Genomic DNA, 23,503 nt, shown 5'->3' on the forward strand with positions numbered 1-23,503 from the left:
TTGTAAGTGGGTTACCACTTGATGGATACCTAGAACCTCATTTAGTGGGCTCATGAGTTGTGGACTAGCTAGCAATGAGTGGTTTAGTTGAGGCAGTCTTTTTCTGTGGAAGTCTGTTGTTTTCTATAATTAATGGCAACTAAAAAGTTGTGACATTATACAATCAGATAACATAGACATGGGAATAAAGCAAGATTCCCACAGGTCTTGTATGCCAAAATGAAAGACCAGAGTGTGTACTACAATACCTTGTACTTCTCCGGTGATTATTGACTTAGGGGTACACATTCGAGTTCGATCTCTAATTCACCACGTTCAACATTCTGAAGTTTGAGTGTGACCTCCTGCTTTACCTTGCCATTATCAAGTGAAATAATACTGTCTTTGACCAATGTATTATCATCACGAGCAAGGCATTTCCCGAGCTCCATGGACTCGGAAATGGTAGAATTTTCATAAGCTTTGGCTGCTGAGACCAGTCGTTGGATGTCTATTTCAGCCTCCCCCATTCGATCATCAGTTGAGAATGTGTCCTTATCATACACTTGCTGCCAAAAGATATACAGAAAATAAGCAATTTATGCTTTATTAAATCCATGTACTTGCTAAACACATTGTATGGCATGGACAAATTCAGGACCAGTTTGGATTCAGAAAACTAATTATATTCTGATAATAAAAAAGGAAATGGGTGTATTTTGTGATAGATGTCCATAACCTGTGTTTTAATTTTTATTTAATTTACAATAATCTGGTTGATATCAATGTAACGTCATATTTAGTTTTTAATTAAAAATTTTACCAATATTTTCTTGTGCCACAACCTTGAGCAAGATCTCTTTAGAGAAAGAGAGAGTTCCATGATTTCTGTGTTCCAAGACCCACTTGGAACAACCAAAATCATGACATCAGAATTGGATTGAGATTATATATTTTGCAGCCATGAGAATTCCATTAAGATTATATAACAAATGTACCAGAGGACAATTCAGTCTCCTCTAGTTGAACGTAAAGTACTGCTACTTTTGGAGAAAAAGACACCCATGTTCTCCTATACTTTTGGGCTCACAAGAATGGGACATTCACGAGCCACCAACATTTTGGTACAAGTAGATTCAACTTCTAACTAAGTAGAAGGGCGATTGATTCATTTTGAATTATTTGCATAATGGTAAAATTATGAAATTGGGAATTATGATATCTGAAATTTTCATCAAGTGGAACAGTGTTCACCAAAATAGGATTGCTTCATAAACAGTTGATGGCAACACAGAGTGTTTTTTGGTTTCAGCAAGTTATGCTTCACCAAGAAAATCTTGTAGCTCAGGTCCTTATGAGGGTTTTGACAAATGTATATGGACCAAATGGAGCAGACCAGCGAGACAACTTACTGCAAGAACTCCATCACATTCGACAACTTTGGCAAGGACCTTGGATTATCATTGGAGATTTCAATTTAACAAGGTTTTCCTCTGACTGAAATAACCCGTCTGAGCAAGGCATGCCATCCACACAGTTCAACACCTTTATCACAACACTCTGCTTGATGGAAGTGAACCTCAACCACTTATCATACACTTGGTCCAATCATAGAGATAATCCCACTCTTGTGAAATTAGACCGATGCTTGGTATCATTGGATTGGGTTTCAGCTTATCCATCTCATCTTCTGCGGCCTTTAGCCAAGACCACGTCTGACCACTGGCCCATCCTCCTACAGTTTGTGACTAAGAGAAAGAGCAACAAATTCTTCAGGTTTTAAAATTTTTGATTTCAAATTGACAACTTCAGAGAATTGGTAGCTAGCTGGTGGAAGATGGCACCATCTGTAAGTGATGCAGCAGCAAATCTATCCCTTAAAATCAAATTTCTGAGGAATAGACTCAAACAGTGGAATAAGAGCACCAATGGTAATGTCATCAAGCAGAAAGATACCATCAAAGATAGAATTCAAAAAATAGACAAAAAAGAAGAAGATGGTCCCTTGGATAATCAAGAGAGGGAGGAAAGGGATAATCTCAAAAAGCAATTGCATGATCTGCTGCTACAGGAGGAAATTATCTAGAAGCAAAGATCACGAATAATGTGGCTGAAACATGGAGATAGAAACACAAGATTCTTCCATACAATGGCGACTTCCAGAAAACGGAAAAACACAATATCATACCTCGAACATAACGGACAGACACTCACAGATACACCACAAATTAAAGAAGCTTTCTATACATACTTCCACAATCTTTTCGGATCAGCCGAAAATCACAACCTCCATATAGATTGGAAGAAGTTATATCAGGAGGAATGCATTGATCTAAAAGAACTTGAGAACTCTTTCACTGAGGAAGAAATTAAGGAAGCTATATTCAGTATGCCAAAAAGCAAATCTCCAGGGCCGGATGGTTTCCCATCGGACTTCTTTCAAGAATTCTGGTTATTGATTAAAGAAGATCTTTGCAAACTCTTCGATGCAATTCATTCAGGGTCAACAGATGTGCAAAGGTTTAATTACTCATTCATTGCTTTGATACCGAAAAAACAAGAATGTAGAAATGTACGAGAATACAGACCAATCTGTTTGATCAATAGGATAATGAAGATTTTCTCAAAGACTCTTTCTACAAGATTATCCAAACACATGGGAGCCCTCATTTTTGACTCTCCATCAGCATTTATTCATAGCAGACAAATTGTGGATGGTCACACATTAGCAATGGAACTGATCGCATACTGGAAGAAATCTAAGATGAAAAAAAGGGTTGCTGTTCAAAATAGATTTTGAGAAAGCATTTGATAGTATCAACTGGGATTTTCTTATGATTCTCCTAAAACAGAGAGGTTTTGGTACGAAGTGGTGTTCTTGGATCTACAGCATTCTTCATACCAGCAAATTAGCACCTATAATCAATGGGGAACCCACTAAATGGATTAAAGCTGGTCGAGGATTAAAACAAGGAGATCCATTATCTCCTTTCTTATTCATCCTAGTCTCTGATGTTCTTGACAGAATGCTCAAACAAGCAGCAACAAATGGGTTGATCGCGGGAATAGGTCCTTTAAACACCTCTGGCAACATTCACTGCGTACAATACGCAGACGACACCATCATCTTTTGCGACAACTCTAAGGTGCATATCTCAAACTTAAAGTTCATTTTGTATTCCTTCGAACTCATTGCAGGTCTGAAGATCAACTTTGAAAAGAGCACATTAATTGGCATCAGTTTATCAGAAAATATTACAAAGGTTATTGCCAGAATCTTAGGATGCTCTACCTCATCTTTTCCTACCAAATACCTGGGTTTTCCTTTGCATCATTCCAAACCCAAGAGATCAGATTGGATGTTCGTCATAGAAAAAATTGAGAAGAAGCTGGATGCATGGAAAGGAAAATTGCTTTCCACTGGAGGGAGACTAACTCTTATAAATGCAGTTCTGAGTTCCATACCAATCTACTGGATGGCCTCTTTCCAATTACCTCAAGATGTGATACAAAGAATAGATAGAAAAAGACGAGAATTTCTTTGGAGGGAAGACAAACCCTACTTTGGGGGCCATTGTTTAGTGAGATGGGAGAATGTATGTCGACCAAAATTCCTTGGGGAAATGGGAGTTATAGACTTAAAAACATTTAATCAATGTCTCCTAACCAAAAGATGGTGGTGCCTTTTCAAAAATCAGTCGAAAAGCTGGAGCAAATTGGTACTGAAGTTACACTACCAAAATAGTCCCCCAGTACTAAGGAACAAAGTAATATCACCTTTGCATCACCAGTCTGGAAAAGCATTCTCAAAGTACAAAATATATTCTTTCAGAGCTGCATCTTTCAAGTGGGTAAAGGAAATTTAACTTCTTTTTGGAAGGATCATTGGATTGGCAATTCCAACCTCAAAGAAGAGTTTCCAGACCTGTTCCTCTTATCCACACTCCCTGACAGCTCAGTGGCAGATTTTTATCAGAGGGAAGACCTAATAACCATGTTTAGAGGCCCCCTAAATGGCTTTGGTCAAGTCAGATTTGAGCAACTTTAGCATCTCATTCAAACTGTTGCACCTCACGAAGGGCAAGATACAGTATATTGGAAATAGGACTCAAAAGGAAATTTCTCTATCAAAAATCTTTATATTCATTTAACTCACGGAGGAGTGTTATTCCAACCGGCCAGAAAGCTATGGGCAATATCTTCCCCAACTAAAGTTAAAAGTCTTTAACTGGCTTCCCATTCAAAATAGAGTGCTCACTGCAGAGAACCTAAGGAAACGCCACATGCATGCTCCCTCTAGCTGCCCGTTATCTGCAAATCATGAGGAATCAGCTGATCATCTAATGGTCTTATGTGATTACTCCAATATAATATGGCAGTGCATTGCAAACAAACTTCAGATACAGATAAGCTTCACTTCTGTCCCTCAGTTGTGGGATGATAATAAACGAATAATCCCTCAAAGCATCAGCCCAAAAATCTGGGATACGATAGTCGCATCTGTCTGTTGGATTCTATGCAAAGAGAGGAATAGAAGAATTTTCAACTTTGAAGCTTTCCTTCCTAACGCTACATACTCTCTCCTGCTCACAATGCTTGCTGAACAGACCTCATGCCGTGATCGCCGAATGAAGATTGGAATTGACAAAGTTCTTACAGTTCTCAAAACAGGGTATGATTGATTACATTGGGATTCACAAGGTTCACGAAAGCTCTGAGGAAAGAGTTGCTGTAGTGGGTATCTTGTTTAAAACGGGCTGACCGGACACGTTTCTTTCAGAATTAATGGAACACATCAAAGTAGCTGCAAACACTAAGGAAGAGGAGACAAAGGCGCTGTATGGACTAATTACTAAGAAGGTCAGAACTGTTTCAAGAAAACAAGTGAGTTTGCCAAGGGAGGCTGTGTATGATGATCTTCAATGCTGAAGCAAAGGCACCAGTCAAAATCATGGAGATAGCCACATCTTCCCCACACAAATGGAAGTCACAAGATGCAGGAAGTAAGCAGGTTGTTGGCACCATTATCAGCGATGCTTTGTAGACAGCAGGACCCTTTGACAAGAGAGGAGGCTTAGAACAATTAAGGTTTAACAAGTTTTTACAGGTCTGTTTACAAGTCTGTTTTACAGGCCTGAAGTCATGTTTTACAGGTCTGAAGTCATGTTTTACAGGTATGAAGTCTGGTTTCACAGGCAGTGTAAACAAGGACTTCAGGCCCCTGTTTCTTCGTTATAATCCCAGGCTCTTTCATCCCTCTCTCAATTGCTGAGTTCCTCTCAGCATCTTTTCTTGTAAATCCATGTGTAAATATTTTTTCTTTATCAATGAATCACAGGTGGCAGACCTTGCCTCCTTTTCAATCAAAAAAAAATAAAATAAAATAAAGGAAAAATGTCAACTACTCTTTCCAAGATAATTAAATTATGTACTTTGAATGCATGTGTGGTTTTACTAATTTTATGATAAAACTATGTCAAACATGAACCAAGAAGCATCTAGAACATGCCAGAAATAGTGGTACTAGTTTATGGTAAAAAGGCAATATAGACTGAAAATGCATATGAATAACTTAAAGCTAAAAGCATTATGGAACTGTTTTGAGAAGCATTAAAACTTCCAAGGTAAGGAATTCAGATAAATGTTGAACTTCTAAAAGCCATTCCATAACTGCTTATCTTTGACATAATCCCCTAAAAATGATCACAATATTGCAGACTGAGACCACCATCTTACTTCTACACTACCAGAAATTCACCTACACAAGCAATGAAAAATGACTGCTACATCTTAAATAGGTGGTTGGCCACCGAACAATCAGATACTCATTTCCATTTCCTCTTTCTTATATTTGAATTTGTTATTGCATCAAATGAATATTTTGAACCACATGAAGAACGTCAATAATTATATTTTAACAGCAACGAAAAGTGACAATAAATGCGGTATCTTCATCTGACATTCAAAACTATTTATCAGAATCCAAGCGGTAGCCCATCAATAAGATCTTCATTTTCAGTGTAGCATCCCAACATTATGTTATACCATTCACACAAAGTCCAGTGGGTGACACTATAGGTCAATTATACCTCTCCCTGCCTCCCTCCCTCCATCTTCCCTGTGTGGATGAGATAGAATCCTATCCATAGAGTTCCATCTCATATCTTATGAATGGAAAATCAGTGTAAGGCAATGTCAAAATGAAAACTAATTAAACTAAAATATGGCTATGTACCTCAGTTTATATAGTGTGTGGAGAATCAATCAATGAAAAAATAGGAGACTAAGCCCTACTTTCAAAATTCTTCTATCTTCTTCTAGTTTTTTTTTTTTTTTTTAGAGATACAAGTTGAGAGGATTAAGAAAAATTTTCTTTCTCCCCAATCGGATTAAGATTTGAGCAAATACTTAACACTCACCCATAAAGACCTACATAGCCAAGATAAATAGTAACCTCGAAATGACAAACATTGGCATGTAAGCATTAAAATTACAAGAATAAGCAGCAAAAGTACAATAATGTGATGGTTAGATCAAGGTTGCATCGAAGTAAATATTAATGAGGAAGGGTAAGGAGAAACTTAGCAAGGAATAAACAGTTGGTTTGAAAAAGAAACACTAAATAAACCTATTAAGGATATGCAGTCCACAAGACAAGTAGGAAAAGGAATGAGATCTATCTCTAACTTCCTAGTTTGCAGATTTGAGTAAACACTTAACATGCAGAAATAAAGATCTATGTAGTCACGATAATCAATAACCTTGAAATAATAAATACTAAGTCTAGAACAATAAGCACTAAATTTGCAGAAATAAGCAGTAAAATTCTCATAATATGATAGTCAGATCAGGGCTGCTTCATAGTAAATAGTAATGAAGAAGGGTAAGGAGAAACTTAGCAAGGAATATTTAATTAGTGCTGAAAATAAACATTAACATTGAACAGTAAATATTTGCACTATAGGATAAGTAAAAACAGGTGAGATCTCATTTTTTACTTCCTACTTTATAGAATCAAGTAAATAATTAGCATGTAGTGACAAAGACCAACATGGCTAGGATAAATAGTAACATTGAAACAATACTCATCAACTCCTAAAATAGTAAGCACGAGAGCTGCAGGAATAAACAGTAAAAATCTAGTAACGTGATCATTAGGACATGGCCACTTTAGAGTAAATACTAATGAAGGGTAAGGAGAAGATTAACAAGGAATAAGCTATTAGTGTTGATAAATAAATATTAATATAAAGCTAGTAATGACTTGCTATCTGTGAGATAAGCAAAGAAAGCGAGATCTTATGTCTGACTTCCTACTTTGTAGACTTAAGCAAACTCTTAGCATGCAATGATAAAAACCTAGAAGACTAGGACAAATAATAACATTGAAATGATATACACCATCTAGAACAACAAGTACTAAAGCAACAGAAACAAGCAGCAAAAGTCCGGTAATGTGATGGTCAGGTTAGGACTACTTTTGAAGTAAATAGCAATGAAGAAACATAATGAGAAACTTAGCAAGGAAATAGTTAGTGAAGAGAAATAAATGTTAATATAGGGCTAGTAAAGATTTATGGTCTATGGGATAAGCTGAAAAAGCAAGACTCATCTCTGACTTCCTCCTTTGTAGATTTGAATAAACACTTAGCACACAGCAATAAAGATCTATGCGGCCAGGATAAATAGTAACCTTAAAATGATCAACAGCAATTCAAGAACAGTAAGCACTAAAGCTGCATAAATAAAAAGTAAAAATCCAATAGTGATTGTCGACTTAGGATTGCTTCAGAGTAAATAATAATAAAGAAGAAAAAACTTAGTGTTGGTGCAGAATTCCGCCGATGTCAAAGAAGCTGGAGTCGAGGGGATCACGGCAGCTGCCGGGACCTGCAGGGAAAGTCTAAACCGGAGTTGGGGTGCTCCGGCAAGACCTTCCGACGCTCAAGTTAGTACTCTGCTTCAACAGAAATGGAGCACTCGATTGAAATTTGTAGCAAAGTTTAGAGATAGTACTTAGAGCCTAGAGGAGAACGTATCTGGAGGGGTCTCTTTTATAGATGGGAAAGCGTAATCGATTGACAGCAACGTCCGTAACTGTCTGGTAGTGGGCCGTTCGGGGCCACGTGGAGTTTGTTACGGAGAGTAGTGGTGTCCGTTGTCGCGATTTGCCGGAGAGTGGTGGGGCCACATGGAGTTTGTTATAGGGAGTGGAGTGGTGTCCGTTGTCGCGACTTGCCGGGGAGTTCGGGCCGGACGGCTGAAGCTCGGTTGGAACGTCTGGTGGAGCGAAATAGCTTTCTGTCTCAGCAATCTAAGAGAAGCTCGGATGTTTTCGAGGTTGCTGACGGGTTAACTGTTGTTGGGTGCCTCAGGCGTTGATACCGCAGACGGAAGTCATCTGCTGTAGAAGTCCGGATGGAAACTTTCTGTTGGAGAAATCTAATTGGAGTCCAATTGCTAAAGAAGTCCGTTTGGAATTTGTCTGATGTAGAAACTTGTCTGAAGACTGTCCACTGGAGAGGTCCGGTTGTATGAGAGATCCGACAGAAGGTCGACTGACAGCGAAATTCGGAAGACATTGTGGAAGTTCGTCCGCTGGAGGAGTTCGGAGGAAATTTGTCCATTGGAGGGGTCTGGTCGGCACTGTTGAAGTTCGATTGGTGCTGTTGAAGGTTGATGGCTGGAGAGGTACGGAAGACACTGGAGATAGTCGGTCACTGTAGAAATTCAGCTGCTGGAGCATGTCCGTTGTAGAAGTTCGTCTGGAATCCATCCACCGTAGAAGTTCGGATGGAGTCCGATTCTTACAGAAGTCCGGAAGGAGGCTGCTTACTGTAGAAGCTCGGATGGAGATCGGTTGCCGTGGAAGCCCAGGTGGAGACTGCTTATTGCAGAAGCTCGACTGAAGTCCGCTTGCAATAGAAGTTCAGACGGAATTCGCTTACTGTAGAAGCTCGGATGAAATTCAGAAGGCGGTTGACTACTGTAGAAACATGGATGGAGTTTGGTTACTGTAGAAGTCCTACTGCTGGAGAAGTTCGGACATTGACGAAGTCCAGAAGAAGCTCGGAGTAAAGTTGATCGTGACAGGAGGAAGTCTGGAAAAGATTCGGAGAGTAGTCGATCACTGTAGAAAATCGATTGATAGTGAAGCCCAGAGAGCATTTGGAGCAGTCCGATAGACGACTGAAGGAGCTCATTATTGGAGAAGTCTGGAGGGTATGATGGGAGTTCGTCCGTTGGAGGAGTCCGGAGGACACCGTGGAAGGTCGACTGTTGGAGGAGTTCGGATGGTACTATGGAAGCTTGAACGGTCGGAGAAGTTCAGAAAGACGCTGCACAAGGTCGGAAGCCGGAAGAGTCCTGAGAGGGTTGGCCTCTTACGAACTTTGACTGGGATTATTTTATACCCAACACCAGTCTCCCTACTTTCGAGTTCGGGTTTCAAATAAAGGAAGTACAGAAAAATTTTCATAGCCGAAGTTGCCCCCCCTTGATTTCCGTACTCGATTGTTTCCAGATATTTTGGCATTTGACGCACCAGTGCTGGAGCTTTTTCAAATCGAGGCGACTCGAAAAGATTTTTTCGGAATTTCCGCTGGAGCATTGCTCCAGGTACGGTGCAATAATAATTCTGTCAGTCGTCAGCCGTCTGCCATGACGAGTGGGACACGTGGCAGTTGTAGATCGGTCAAAGAAGATCTGCAATCATTATTGCACCGGACCCTGAGGTCTATTTAAACCCGTCCTCCTCCTTCAGAGGTTTCACCTTGTCTGAGATTTTTCTTCGATCCCTTCTTCTTCCCCGAGAGCTTCGTCCTCCTCCAGCATCCCTCGCGGTCTTAGGCGTCCTTCAGGTCGACCTCCATCGCCTTCGCTGCCCTCCTGCACATCTCGGACCAGTCTAGGTTAGTTCTGGAACCCTTTTTTTTCTTGCTGTTCTTCTATTTTTCTTCCTCCGCATTCTGTCCGTTCAGTTTCTCCATGAGCACCTTGTTTCTTATTTTTTTTAATTTTTTCAAAATTTTTATTTGATTCAAAATATCCTCCAACACTTCCTCCTCTAGCAGTTCTAGAAGTTCGTCTGCTCCAGCCCCTCAAAATCCTGTTACTGTAGATGAATCCGCACTTAGGATCGAACCTCGTCCGATCTTTGTACTAGACATCATTCCCAACTCTTTGACCTCGGACGAACTCTCGCTGATTAGGATTCAGTATGGGATTCCTTCGGAGCATGAGCTTGAGCTTTCCGGGCCAACTGATTGGGCTAGGCTCCTCCCCCTGGCCACTTTTGCTTATACCAGGAAGCCTTCCGCACCGGGCTTCGACTTCCACTTTCACCTTTTGTTGTTGCTCTTTTTCGCTTTTTGAATATTTCTCTAGTTTCTGTAGCACCGAACTCCTTTAGGTTTCTGATAGGATTTCTTTTCCTCTGTCATTTAGCTGAAGTCCGGCCTACTCTTTCCTTGTTTAGAAACTTCTATACCTTTAAGGGTCACCCCTCGGCAAAGGACTGGTGGTACTTTTCTTCCTAGTTCGGTAGAAAGGGGTTGCTGAAAGGTGCCCCCTCTTCTATCCACAACTAGAAGGAGAGGTACTTCTACGTCCGATGCCCGACCCTAAGGCTGGGGTTGCCCCCCTGGGGCTCCCTAAGGGACTCCGTCCGTCAGGCTTCTAGCCTGGAAAAAGATGACCTAGAAGCCTCCAATAAACTTAAGACTTATCTAGCTCCTCTCTTCTCTGACCTTCTGAACGAGCAACTTTTATTCAATGTCGGCCTGAGCCCTCTCAATCCTGTCGGTATTTTTTCTTTCTCAAATCATTCGCTGCTTTCTCTTCTCTTATTCCGTTTCTAAGCTGTGCCGATCTTTTTTTCATCGCAGATATGGACGCAGATGCAACTCGGATACTAGCCAAGGGTCTCAAGGCCCACAAGAGGAAAGGCACCGCCACTTCTGGGTCGGTGAAGAAGGCAAGGGTAGAGAAGACAAGCTCGACCGTGCCTGCCCAGATGGCCATTACCGTTGATGCCCCCTCCGACGTCGAGCCCGTAGTCCCTCGAGCTTCTTCAAGAAGCCCTCCGGTCGAGGTTTCCGCTCCAGAGTCTCGTCCCGAGGAGGCGCCAGGGGCCGAAAGGAGGAGAAGGAAGAAGATATTGGCCCGCAAGATCCGCAGCAGCAGGGCTGCCATCGAGGGGTCCAACGGCTCCGAAGAGAATTCGGAGGAGAATCCCTTCAACAACAAGGATTTAATAAAAAGGTTGGTCGACGGGTGCATTTTGCTCGAGGTCGTCCACAGGATCGTCCATGCCGATCCTGAACAGTGGGTTTGGGACTCTCTGGGATCCTTTCTTGGGGTAGGCCGATTTACTTTTTTCTTCCTTACGCTTCTTCGCTTAGTGCATTCCTTAGCTTTCATATTGACTTTCTGACCGCTCTTACAGATTGGACACCAGCTCGTTGCCAACATCGAGGCGATGAACAATGCCAAGAAGGAAGTAGCCCAGGTGGAGGAAGGTCGTCAGGCTGAGGCTGCCCGTCTTAAGGAGAAGGTCGCCGAAGTCGCGAGTCTCCAAGAGGCACTCCGGAAGGAGGAACAAACTTCGGCGGATCTGAAGGCTGCCTTGGAGGAGAAAAGAAGGAAGGCAGAGGCCGAGGTCTCCAAGCTGAAGGAGCAGATCCCGACCCTAGTCTCGGAGGCAAGGGCCCAAGCAGTGGAGGAGTTCAAGACCTCCTCCGAGATGAGGGATCTGAATGTTAAGTTCGGTCAGGCCGCCTTCATCAAAGGCTTCGAGCTTTGCCAGGAGAAGGTGGTCGAAAAGTTTTTCGAACTCGACCTCAGTTTTCTAGATGAAGCATCCGATGATGAAGTCAGACCTTCCGAAGCTGCTGCCGGTCTCCCTCCAGTCGGGACCTCTTCAATTGCCGCAGCCGTCGTGACCGACCTTTCAGGGGCACCGAGCTCCTCCATTTCTGCTCCAGAGGTCCGAGACCTCTAACTTTATACTTTTTCTTTGTTACAACTCTCTCTTTTTTTTTTCTCTTATACTTAAGAATTATTCAATCAATGAAATCGGATTCCTCTTTACAGAGAGCTCCTTTTCCTTCTTCTACTTCTTTTTTCTTCTTTTTTTTTGTAATGATTTGCATTGTGACGCTCTTGTTTTTCGATAATAGTGCCCTGCCGAAGCTCTTCCCCTACCGCAAGGGATCCCTTTGAAGTCCATGGTTCAAGATCTGAGAAGAAAAGTTCATCACCTAACGAAGAAATCAAAGAAGATAGACGACGAACTTCACAGGCTGAGGAAGAGCCATTCAGAAGCCACCGTGGAGGTTACTCGCCTTCGGAACCTCCATAAAAAGGGCTTCATGGACTATACCCGGAAGAAGGCCAACTTCGTAAAGGAGCTTGAGGAACTCCAGAAATGTGCCAGCGATTGATCTTGGACTCAGGCCTCCAAGATCAGCTCCCTCGAGGTCGAGTTGGCGGCCGCACGGGAGAAGATCAGCCAATTGGAAGGGAGCTTGAGCTCGTCCTGGCTTATAACTCAGGTCAATCATGGCTGGGACTGGTCAAAGAAATTCTCTGACCTCTAGAAGTAGCTACAGGACGTCGAGATAAATTACAACACTCACCGAGTCGGCTGGTGTGGGCAAATAGACAACTACAGAAGGAGGTTCAAGATGGCGACCGATGAGATTGCTCGCCTTCAGAAGCAGTTGTTTGAAAGAGCCCAGGCCATTTCGATGCAAGGCTCCAACGAGCTCCGATCCTTGAGGGGGATCATGGAAGAATTGTCCGTAGCCCTTGGGAAGGAGAAGGCCAAACTGCAGTGACTGAAAATTCAGCTGGCCTATGAGCAGCAGACAGTCAAGGATGCGGAAGCAGAGTCTAAAGTTCTAAAAAAGAGGCTTCAAAAATCGAAGGATGAAAGTCGGCGATTTCACCAAATGTATCGAGAGATACTGTTAAGGAAGAAAGAATTGGAAGAAGAAGTTGAGAACTTAAAGCAATCCCTGATAATGGCTGAAACTGAGAGTTTGAAGCCAGAAGAAGCCGAGCTTCCTTAGAGCTTCTTTAACCTTTTGTTCCATGTATTCTTTTCTTTTTTTATTATTATTTTTTTTTTTTTGGCCTTCAAAGGCCTTTGTAATGTTCTTTTTACTAATGAAATGGAAAAAAATTTTCTCATTATCTTGTCTATTCTTGCTCTGAGTTGTTGTTTACCGAACTTCTCTTGTCTTTTATCTTATTCGATGTTGACGTTGTTTGAAGGTTCCTGATCATCGCCGCATTGATTCGCCCTTTTTGATCATGATCGAAGGTCTTTTCGAGGCCATTCGAATTCGACGCTTTCTCCCGATGTTCGAGCTCGGGGTCTGAACTTCTGTTACTTTGAGGAAGTCTATTTTCTCCTACTAGTGTAGGGTTCTCCCTTAGAGACTGAGGATTTTTGGCAAGAGTTTTCTTCCCTGTTGAGACGAGGTCCCTTATGTCTTAGATGTAGTTCATTTTCTCCTTATCTCTGGAGTAGCTCGTCGCTTTCTCTTTTTCTCTCCTCTTTTTTTTTTTATGTTTGGGTGAGGGTTTTTCCTCTGCTCCTAACGGGGTTGTAGGGGTGTAGATGAGCCGTTGAGGAGGTTTTTCTCCTCATCCGATCTTAAACGACCAGATCTTCATTTGTGTCAGGATGAGGTTCTCCTCTTGTTCCTGACATAGTCAATTTTAGCTCATGTTAGGATGAGATTTTCCTCCTGTTCCCGACATGGCTGTGGGGGTGCATAAGGGCCGTTGCGAGGGCCTCTCCCCCCATCCGATCTCTTAATAATCGAGCCTTCGACTTTGCTCATGTTAGGATAAGGTTCTCCTCCTGTTCCTAACATGGCTGTGGGGGCGCAAAAGGACCATTGCGAGGGCCTCTCTCCCCATCCGGTCTCTTAATAATCGGGCCTTCGACTTTGCTCATGTTAGGACGAGGTTCTCCTCCTGTTCCTAACATGATTATGGGGGCGCATAAGGACCATTGCGAGGGCCTCTCCCCCCATTCGATTTCTTAATAATCGGGCCTTCGACTTTGCTCATGCTAGGATGAGGTTCTCCTCCTGTTCCTAACATGGCTGTGGGGGCGCATAAGGACCGTTGCGAGGGCCTTTCTCCCCATCCGGTCTCTTAATAATCGGACCTTCAACTTTGCTCATGTTAGGATGATGTTCTCCTTCTGTTCCTAACATGACTATGGGGGCACATAAGGGCCGTTGCGAGGGCCTCTCTCCCCATCCGGTCTCTTAATAATCGGGCCTTCGATTTTGCGCATGTTAGGACGAGATTCTCCTCCTATTTCTAACATGACTGTGGGGGCGCATAAGGACCGTTGCGAGGGCCTCTCCCTCCATTCGATCTCTTAATAATCGGGCCTTTGACTTTGCTCATGTTAGGACGAGGTTCTCCTCCTGTTTCTAGCATGACTGTGGGGGTGCATAAGGGCCGTTGCGAGGGCCTCTCCCCCTATCCGATCTCTTAATAACCGGGCCTTCGACTTTGCTCATGTTAGGATGAGGTTCTCCTTCTGTTTTTAACATGGCTGTGGGGGTGCATAAGGGCCGTTGCGAGGGCCTCTTCTCCCATTCGGTCTCTTAATAATCGGGCCTTCGTTTGTGTCGGGATGAAGTTCTCCTCTTGTTCCTGACATGCTTAGTTTCGATTGTCTAAAGGAGCTACTCCCTATCGTTATAAGCTCATGCAAAAAGAAAAAATATGCGAATATGGAACTTTTATTTAAGGTAAAGTTATCAGTAATACATTCATAAATTTTTCAAATTTCATGGTCGCGGAAGGTCTGCTCCTTCGAGCTCTTTTAAATAGTATGTTCCGGGCCAAACTACCTCCCTGACTTCATATGGGCCTTCCCAGTTTGGGACAAATTTTTCTTGATTCTGAGGTTGTGAAACAGCGGCTTGCTGAAGTACTAAGTCCCCCACTCTGAAGGCTTTGCTCTTGACCCGGGAGTTGTAGTAGCGGGCTACTTTCTGCTTGTAGGTTACCATCCGAACTTGAGTTATTTTTCACTTTTCTTCTAACAAGTCGAGGTTGGCCTTGAGATCTCGTGAGTTGCGCTGCTCGTCGAATGCCACGACTCATGCCGACGGAAGCTTGAATTCAATCGGGATAATGACTTCTGTTTCGAAGGCTAAGGCAAAGGGGGTCTCCCCTGTGGGCAATCTTTGGGTAGTTCGGTATGCCCATAACACATGATAAAGCTCGTCTACCCAAGTTCCCTTTATTTTTTCAAGTCTCACCTTGATTCCTTACAACAGAGTCTTGTTAGTCACCTCGGCTTCACCATTTGCCTGCGGATGGGCTATTGACGTGAAGTTATGAGAGATGTTTAAGTCCTCACAAAATTCAACAAACCTTGCTCCAGCAAACTATCTCCCATTATCAGTAATGAGAGTTCTGGATAAGCCGAACCTACAAACGATTGACTTCCAGATGAAGTCCTGCACTTTAGCTTCTATGATTTTTGCTAAAGGTTCGGCTTCGATCCACTTGGTGAAGTAGTCAATTGCCACCAGGAGGAACTTCCACTGCCCTGACGCCATGGGAAAAGGTCCAAGAATATCCATCCCCCATTGTACAAACGGCCATGGGGCACTTAAAGGTGTAAGTTCGGAGGCGGACTGTCTTTGGATATTCACATATTTCTGACATCGATCACACTTTCTGACATATTCAATGGAGTCGTTGTACATTGTAGGCCAGTAATAATCTTGTCGGAGCAGTTTGTGGGATAAGGATCTGGCCCCCAGGTGACTTTCGCATACTCCTTCATGTACCTCCCACAAGGCAAAGTCGGCTTCAGAAGGTCGGAGATATTTCAGGAGGGACAAAGAGTACGATCTCTTGTACAGCTTGCCCTCATAAAGGATATATCGGGAGGCCTGGTTTCTGAGCTTCCGAGCTTCTTTTGCATCATGAGGAAGAACCCCATCTTTGAGGTATGCAACCAGTGGGTCAATCCAGCTGGGTTCATGACTGATCTCCATTACAAGCTGCGGTTCTTCTATACTTGGACATTTCATAACCTCGAAGAGGACTTCCTTGGGTAGTTTAGCCGGAGCCAATGTAGCCAACTTGGAGAGAAGATCGGCCCTGGTATTTTTTGCTCTTAGAATCTGCTTGATGTCAAAGCTGCCAAAGGCAGGGATGATCTCTTTTATCTTTTCGAGATACTTGACCATACTGTCCTTCTGAGCTTCATAGTTTTTGCTGACTTGTCCCACCACCAATTGGGAGTCACTGTAGACTTGGAGCCGATCTACTTCTAATTCTTTGGCGATCTTCAGTCCTGCAATCAGAGCTTCATATTCTGCTCCATTATTTGTCGCAGAAAATTTGAAGTGCAGTGCGTACTCCACAATAATTCCTTTCGGATTGACCAAGATCAGGCCCGCATCCGTGCCTGACATGTTGGAGGAACCGTCCATGTAGAGGGCCCAAAAACCATCAGGGAGATCTGTTCTTTCCTCAGGGGGGTTCGACTGGAGCCCTGGGTTGTCAGCTTCACCTCGTTCAAGTTTGGTTTCTTCCGGGATAGTGCATTCCACTATGAAGTCTACTAATATCTGAGTTTTTATCATCGGCCGAGGTCGATAGTTGATGTCGAATTTCATGAGCTCGACTGCTGATTTTGCTATCCTTCCGGAAGCATCCGTTCGATGCAAAACTGTCTTGATCGGCTGGTCGGTGAGTAGTGTTATGGTGTGCCCTTGAAAGTAAGGTCGGAGCCTTTGGGCTACAATCAACAGGACGTAAGTTAGTTTCTCTAACTTAGTGTACCTGGTTTTGGCATCTCTCAATACTCGACTTATGTAGTAGATCGGCCATTGAATTTTTTCTTCTTCCTTAACCAGAACTGCTGCGAGAGCCATAGGAGAGACCGCCAGGTACAGAAATAACTCCTTTCCAGGTTCGATCTTTACCAATAGCGGAGGTGAGCCGAGGTAGTTCTTCAATTCTTCGAATGCTTGCTGACATTCAGTGGTCCAACAAAAGTTCTTCGGCTGCTTGAGAGTCTGAAAGAAAGGTAGGTACCATTCGACCGACCTTGAGACAAAGCAATTCAAAGCTGCTACTCTCCCAGTAAGACACTGAATTTTCTTTATTGACTTCGGGGCGGTCATTTCCTGGATGGCATGAATCTTTTTTGAATTTGCTTTGATCCCGCGCCCCGATACCATAAAGCCCAATAATTTTTTTGAGGTTACTCCAAAAGCGTACTTGGTTGGGTTCAGCTTCATCTTGTATTTTTGGAGGGCGCTGAAGGTCTCCTCAAGGTTGGCGATGTGGTTCATTGAGGATTTGCTTTTTACAAGCATGTTGTCCACGTAGTCCTCCATGTTGCGGCCGATTTGCTCTTTGAAGATCTTGTTCACCAGTCATTGATAGATCGCCCCTGCATTTTTGAGGCCAAAAGGCATGACCCTGTAACAGAAAAGACCACGGTCAATGATAAAAGTAGTCTTTTCTTCATCCTCTAGTACCATCCTGATTTGATTGTAGTTAGAGAATGCATCCATGAAAGTGAGAAGCTCGTGACCCGAGGTTGCATCCACTAATTGGTCAATTCTGGACAGAGGGTAACTATCCTTAGGGCAAGCTTTGTTCAGCTTTTTGAAGTCTATACATATCCTCCATTTGCCGTTCATCTTCTTGACGAGAATCACATTGGAGACCCAGTTTGGATAGTTGACTTCTTTGATAAACTCAACTTTCAGGAGTTTATCAACTTCCTCAGCTATTGCCTTCTGCCTTTCCGGTGCATGACCATAGATTTTTTCCTTCATCGGCCGATGTTTGGGATCAACAGCTAGACGGTGTTCCATGACTTCTGCATCAATCTCCGGCATGTCCGTCGGAACCCAAACGAAAATATCTGCATTCTTTTGTAGAAAATTGATGAGCTATGTCCATACCTCTTCTCCCAGGTTGGAGCCGATCTTCACCATGTGCCCTTCATTCCCATCATTCAAAGGAATTGAGACAAGATCTTCAATTGGCTCACCCCGTTCTTTAGTAAGATCGTCGCGGGTGTCTAATCCATCAACCAGATAGGGGTCAAACTGACCATTTCTTTGTAAGGCTATGTTATAGCAGTGTCTTGTCTGGACTTGATCTCCTCTGACTTCTCCGACCCCTTGGCTTGTAGAAAATTTTAATTTCAAATGGTAGGTCGATACCATAGCTCGGAGGGCGTTGAGATCAGATCGGCCGAGTATTGTGTTGTAGGCAGACGGCGCCCTTACTACCAGGAAATCCACTTGCACTCTAGATTGTTTCGGGCACCGACCTGCAACTACGGTCAAAGTTATTACTCCTTCTACTGACACAGCATCACCAGTGAACCCTACCAATAGGGAGCTTATCGACCCTAATCGATCATCCGGAATAGATATTTTTAAGAATGCATCGTAAAATAAAATATCGATCGAGCTTCCATTATCAACAAGAATACGACGTACATCATAGTCAGCAATATTTAAAGAAACTACGATCGCATCATTATGGGAGAATTGAATTCCCTGGGCATCTTCTTCGGTAAAGGTCATAGATTCTTCAGTCCTCTGCTGCTTGAACGATCCGACCGATCCACTGGCAGCTCCCCACCGGGGTCCTCCAGAGATGGTGTTGATGATCCCGATTGGAGGCCAATCTTCAGGCTGTTCTTTCCTCCTTGACAGCTCTGGTTGTGGTAAGACCCTCGATCGATCTTCTCTACCTTCAGGCCGGCGTCGGATGAATCTGTTGAGCCGACCTCGTCTGATGAGCTCTTCGATCTCATCTCAGAGCTGAATACACTCCTCCATGTCGTGGCCATGGTCACAATGATAGAGGCAGAACTTGTTAGGGTTGCACTTTTCGAGATGTGTGCGCATCTTTTTCGGCCTTGGCAACTTCTCTCTGATCTCCATCAGTACTTGAGTTTTTGGAGCATTAAGAGGAGCGTAGCTCTGGAATCTTCCTGGGGGAGAGCTCCGTCGAACTTGGCGGTCTGGGCTTCTCTACCTACGAGCTCGAGGAGGAGTTCGGATATGCTTATATTCAGAGAAAGTTTGAGAACGTGGCCGAGCTTCACTCGATCCTTTTTCAGCTGCGGACTTGCTGGAATCACCCGCCTACCGCTCCTTCGCAGCCTCCTCATCCTTTAGCTTGAAGGCTTCCTCTGTCTGAGCATATCCTTCGGCTCGAGCCAGTAAATCAGCGAAGTCCCTGGGATACTTCTTTTTCAGGAAAAATAGAAGGTCATTCTTTTGAAGACCGCTCTTCAAGGCAGCCATTGCAACTGATTAGTCTAAGTTCTAGACCTCCAATGTGGCAGCGTTAAAACAGTTGACATAAGTTCGGATGGATTCTCCCTCCTTTTGCTTGATGTTGATAAGGGACTCCGAACCTCTTTGGGGACGTCGGAACTGGTAGATCATTTGATCAAAGGAGAAGATAGTACCCGACTTCAGTGTCGAGTACCAATTTCTTGCTGCTTCCTTCAAGATAGATGGGAAAGCTCGGCACAGGATGGCGTCTGGCGCGCCATGGAGCAGCATCATTATCCAGAAGGCCTCCAAGTGATCGATCAGATCCGAGGTCCCATCGTAGCTCTCAAATTGGGGGAGCTTGAAGTTCGACGGGATCAATTCCTGCATAATCTTTTGAGAAAAAGGAGGGTTAGTATAGATATCCTCACCGTAAGTAGGGGGAGCATGGCGGAGCTCCTCGATCTGTCGGTTCATCTCTTAGAACCTTCGATCCAGGAGATCCTCTCGATCATGAATCTCGTGGGTCTTCTTGCAGAATGGTGGTAGGGACCCTCTGGGGATGGAATCGTGATCAGACAGAGGGCTCTCCACCTTCTGATTTCCCTTTTCGGGGGATATAGGGCGACTGGCCCAAGTGGGCCGCCCGATCATCGGATTCTGGAACTCCGAAGATGCTCTTTCCAGCCGCACAGATACCTGCAGCTGCTGCTGCTGCTGCATGATCTGCACCACTTCGGTGAGGCCCCTGACCTGCTAAATCAGCAAGTCAAACTGCTCCATGTCGACTGCCGTTGCTGGAGGAGGATCCTTAGAAACTGGAGACGAGGTCGGAGCTGGCGGATCTTGATGAGATCTGGCCATGGAGGCCGTAGATCGCCTGGTGGATGCCTTTTGGGGGGGACATCAGGTTGGAATCTGGCCAGAGAAGAAGAAGAAGATGTCGAAGAAGATGATCGGAGACAGTTCCGTTGAATGCTCCTTTAAGAACAAGGATCCTGTGAAGACACAGCCCCCCTTCCTCTAGCATCAATTTTGTTGCTGTAGAATTTCATCGATGCCAGAGAAGCTGGAGATGAGGGGATCATGGCCGCTGTTGGGACTTACAGGGAAAGTCTAAACCAGAGTTGGAGGTGCTCCGATAAGATCCTCTGACTCTCAAGTCAGTACTCTATTTCAATAGAAATGAAGCACTCGATTGAGATTTTTAGCAGAGTTTAGAGATAGTACTTAGAGCCCAGAGGAGAACGTATCTGGGAGGTCTCTTTTATAGATGAGAGAGTGTAACTGATTGACAGCAACGTCCATAACTGCCTGATAGTGGGCCGTTCGGGGCCACGTGGAGTTTGTTACGGAGAGTAGTGGTGTCCATTGTCGTGACTTGCCAGAGAGTGGTGGGCCCACGTGGAGTTTGTTACAGGGAGTGGAGTGGTGTCCGTTGTCGCGACTTGCCGGAGAGTGGTGGGGCTACATGGAGTTTGTTACAGGGAGTGGAGTGGTGTCCGTTGTCGCGACTTGCCAGAGAGTTCGGGCCACACGGCTGAAGCTCGGTTGGGACATCTGGTGGAGCGGAATAGCTTTCTATCTCAGTAATCTAAGAGAAGCTCGGATGTTTTCGAGGTTGCTGACGGGTTAACTGTTGTTGGGTGCCTTAGGCGTTGATACCGCAGACGAAAGTCATCTGCTGTAGAAGCCCGGATGGAAACTTTCTGTTGAAGAAATCTGATTGGAGTCCGATTACTAAAGAAGTTCATCTGAAATTTATCTGATGTAGAAGCTTGTCTGAAGACTGTCTACTGGAGAGGTCCGGTTGCATGAAGGATCCGACAGAAGGTCGACCGACAGTAAAATTCGGAAGGCATTGTGGAAGTTCATCTGCTGGAGGAGTTCGGAGGAAATTTATCCGTTGGAGGGGTCTGGTCGGCACTGTTGAAGTCTGGTTGGTGCTGTTGAAGGTTGATGGCTGGAGAGATTTGGAAGACACCGGAGACAGTCGGTCACTGTAGAAATCCAGCTGCTGGAGCATGTCCGTTGTAGAAGTTCATCTGGAATCCATCCACTGTAGAAGTTCGGACGGAGTCTGATTCTTACAGATGTCCGGAAGGAGGCCGCTTATTGTAGAAGCTCGGATGGAGACCGATTGTCGTGGAAGCCCAGGTGGAGATTGCTTATTGCAAAAGCTCGACTGAAGTCCGCTTGCAATAGAAGTTTGGATGGAATTCGCTTACTGTAGAAGCTCGGATGAAATTTGGAAGGCGGTTGACCACTGTAGAAACTTAGATGGAGTCTGGTTACTATAGAAGTCCTACTGCTGGAGAAGCCCGGACATTGACGAAGTCCGAAAGAAGCTCGGAGTAAAGTTGATCGTGATAGGAGGAAGTCTGAAAAAGATTCGAAGAGTAGTCGATCACTGTAGAAAATCGACTGATAGTGAAGTCCAGAGAGCATTTGGAGCAGTCCGATAGATGACTGAAGGAGCTCATTATTGGAGAAGTCTGGAGGGTATGATAGGAGTTCGTCTGTTGGAGGAGTATGGAGGACACCATAGAAGGTCGACTGCTGGAGGAGTCCGGATGGTACTATGGAAGCTCGGACAGTCGGGGAAGTTCAGAAAGACGCCGCATAAAGTTGGAAGCCGAAAGAGTCCTAAGAGGGTTGGCCTCTTACGAACTTCAGCTGGGGTTATTTTATACCCAACACTTAGTAAGGAATAAATAGTTAGTGTTGATATATAACCACTAAAATAGAGCTAGTAAAGAATTGTGATCTACAAGATAAGAAAAAAGCAAGATCTCTTTTTTGATGGGAGAAAAAAAAGAGCGAGATCTCATCTCCGACTTCTTATATTGCAAATTTGAGTAAAATCTTAGTATGCATTGATAAAGACCTTTGCAGCCTAGATGAATGGTAATCTTGAAATGATAAACATCAAATCTAGAAAAATAAGCATCTAAGCTACAAAGATAAGCATGGCCTAAGCTAAAAACTGATGGACTTAGGAGGGGATAAGAAGAAATTCTATTGTAGAGAAAGAGTAAGAATAGAGGATAAAAAGATTTGAATTCTAAAAACTTTACTTGATTTCAAGAAAAGGATTACAAGACATATTTATAGGACTTCATGGAACCTTCTACATACTAACTATTTTTAGAATTTCATGACAAGAAATCTTTGATTTTTGTAGAGCCTTCTAGAGAATTTCTCCTACTATATTCGTAGGGCCTTCTAGAGAAATCTTTCTTCCATATTTGCAGGACCTTAACTTTTGTAGAGCCTTCTAGAGAATTTCTCCTGCTATATTCGTAGGGCCTTCTAGAGAAATCTTTCTTCTATATTTGCAGGACCTTCTAGAGACTTTCTCCTATTATATTCGTAAGGCCTTTTAGAGAAATCTTTCTTCTATATTTGCAAGACCTTCTAGAAAAATCAAGTTTAATTCCAACACCCCCTTTAAACTTGAACCTTCATGACTCCCAGCATGTCTCTTAGCTTTTTAAAATCTACCACCTTCAGAGGTTTTGTGAAGATATCGGCTATCTGATCTTTTATTGAAACGTAGAGAAGTTGTACCTCTTTGTCTTTGATACAATCTCGAATGAAGTGAAACTTTGTGTCAATGTGCTTGCTCCGATCATGAAAGACTGGATTTTTGGCAAGTTGTATAGCTGATTTATTGTCAATAAAAAATGCTTGTTGGCTCTTCTTGTGAAATCTTCATTTCTTGTAGAAGTCTTTGAAGCCATAATGCATGACAAACACAATTTGCTGCTGCAACATACTCTACTTCACAAGATGAAAGTGTAACTATTTGTTGCTTCTTTGAAGATCATGTGAATACTACACCTCCAATATAAAAGGCAAATCCACTTGTGCTTTTTCTATCATCAATATCTCTAGCCCAATTGCTATCACAAAATTCAACTAGCTTTATTGGGTTAGTAGATGAATAAAAAATATCATAATCTTATGTACCTTTGATATATCGAAGAATTCTTTTTGCCGCGATGAAGTGATTCATTCTTAGTTTATCCATGTAATGACTTATAACTCCAATACTATAGGCAATATCCGATCTTGTGCTTGTGAGATATCTTAAGCTTTCAATCAAACTTTTGTAATATGTTGGATTGATAAGATCTTCTTCTCCATCTTTGCTCAATTTGGTGTTGTATTCGATTGGGGTGTTGCTAGAATTACACTTCTCCATATTAAAT

At 43.4% G+C, this 23,503-nt stretch overlaps 1 protein-coding gene across 1 annotated transcript in view; it reads right to left on the reverse strand.

Annotated features, from left to right (window-relative positions):
• Positions 1-219: 219 nt before the first annotated feature.
• LOC105036314 (probable ADP-ribosylation factor GTPase-activating protein AGD11) overlaps positions 220-23,503 on the reverse strand; it is a 131,789-nt gene continuing 108,505 nt past the window's right edge. The window contains exon 7 of the mRNA XM_073257398.1: positions 220-548. Within this exon, the coding sequence (XP_073113499.1) occupies positions 267-548 (282 nt within the window). The 3' untranslated portion in view covers positions 220-266. The remainder of the gene's footprint in view (positions 549-23,503) is intronic.

The sequence above is a fragment of the Elaeis guineensis genome, chromosome 5 (assembly GCF_000442705.2).
Source record: "Elaeis guineensis isolate ETL-2024a chromosome 5, EG11, whole genome shotgun sequence".
In the NCBI taxonomy this organism is placed as follows: domain Eukaryota; kingdom Viridiplantae; phylum Streptophyta; class Magnoliopsida; order Arecales; family Arecaceae; genus Elaeis; species Elaeis guineensis.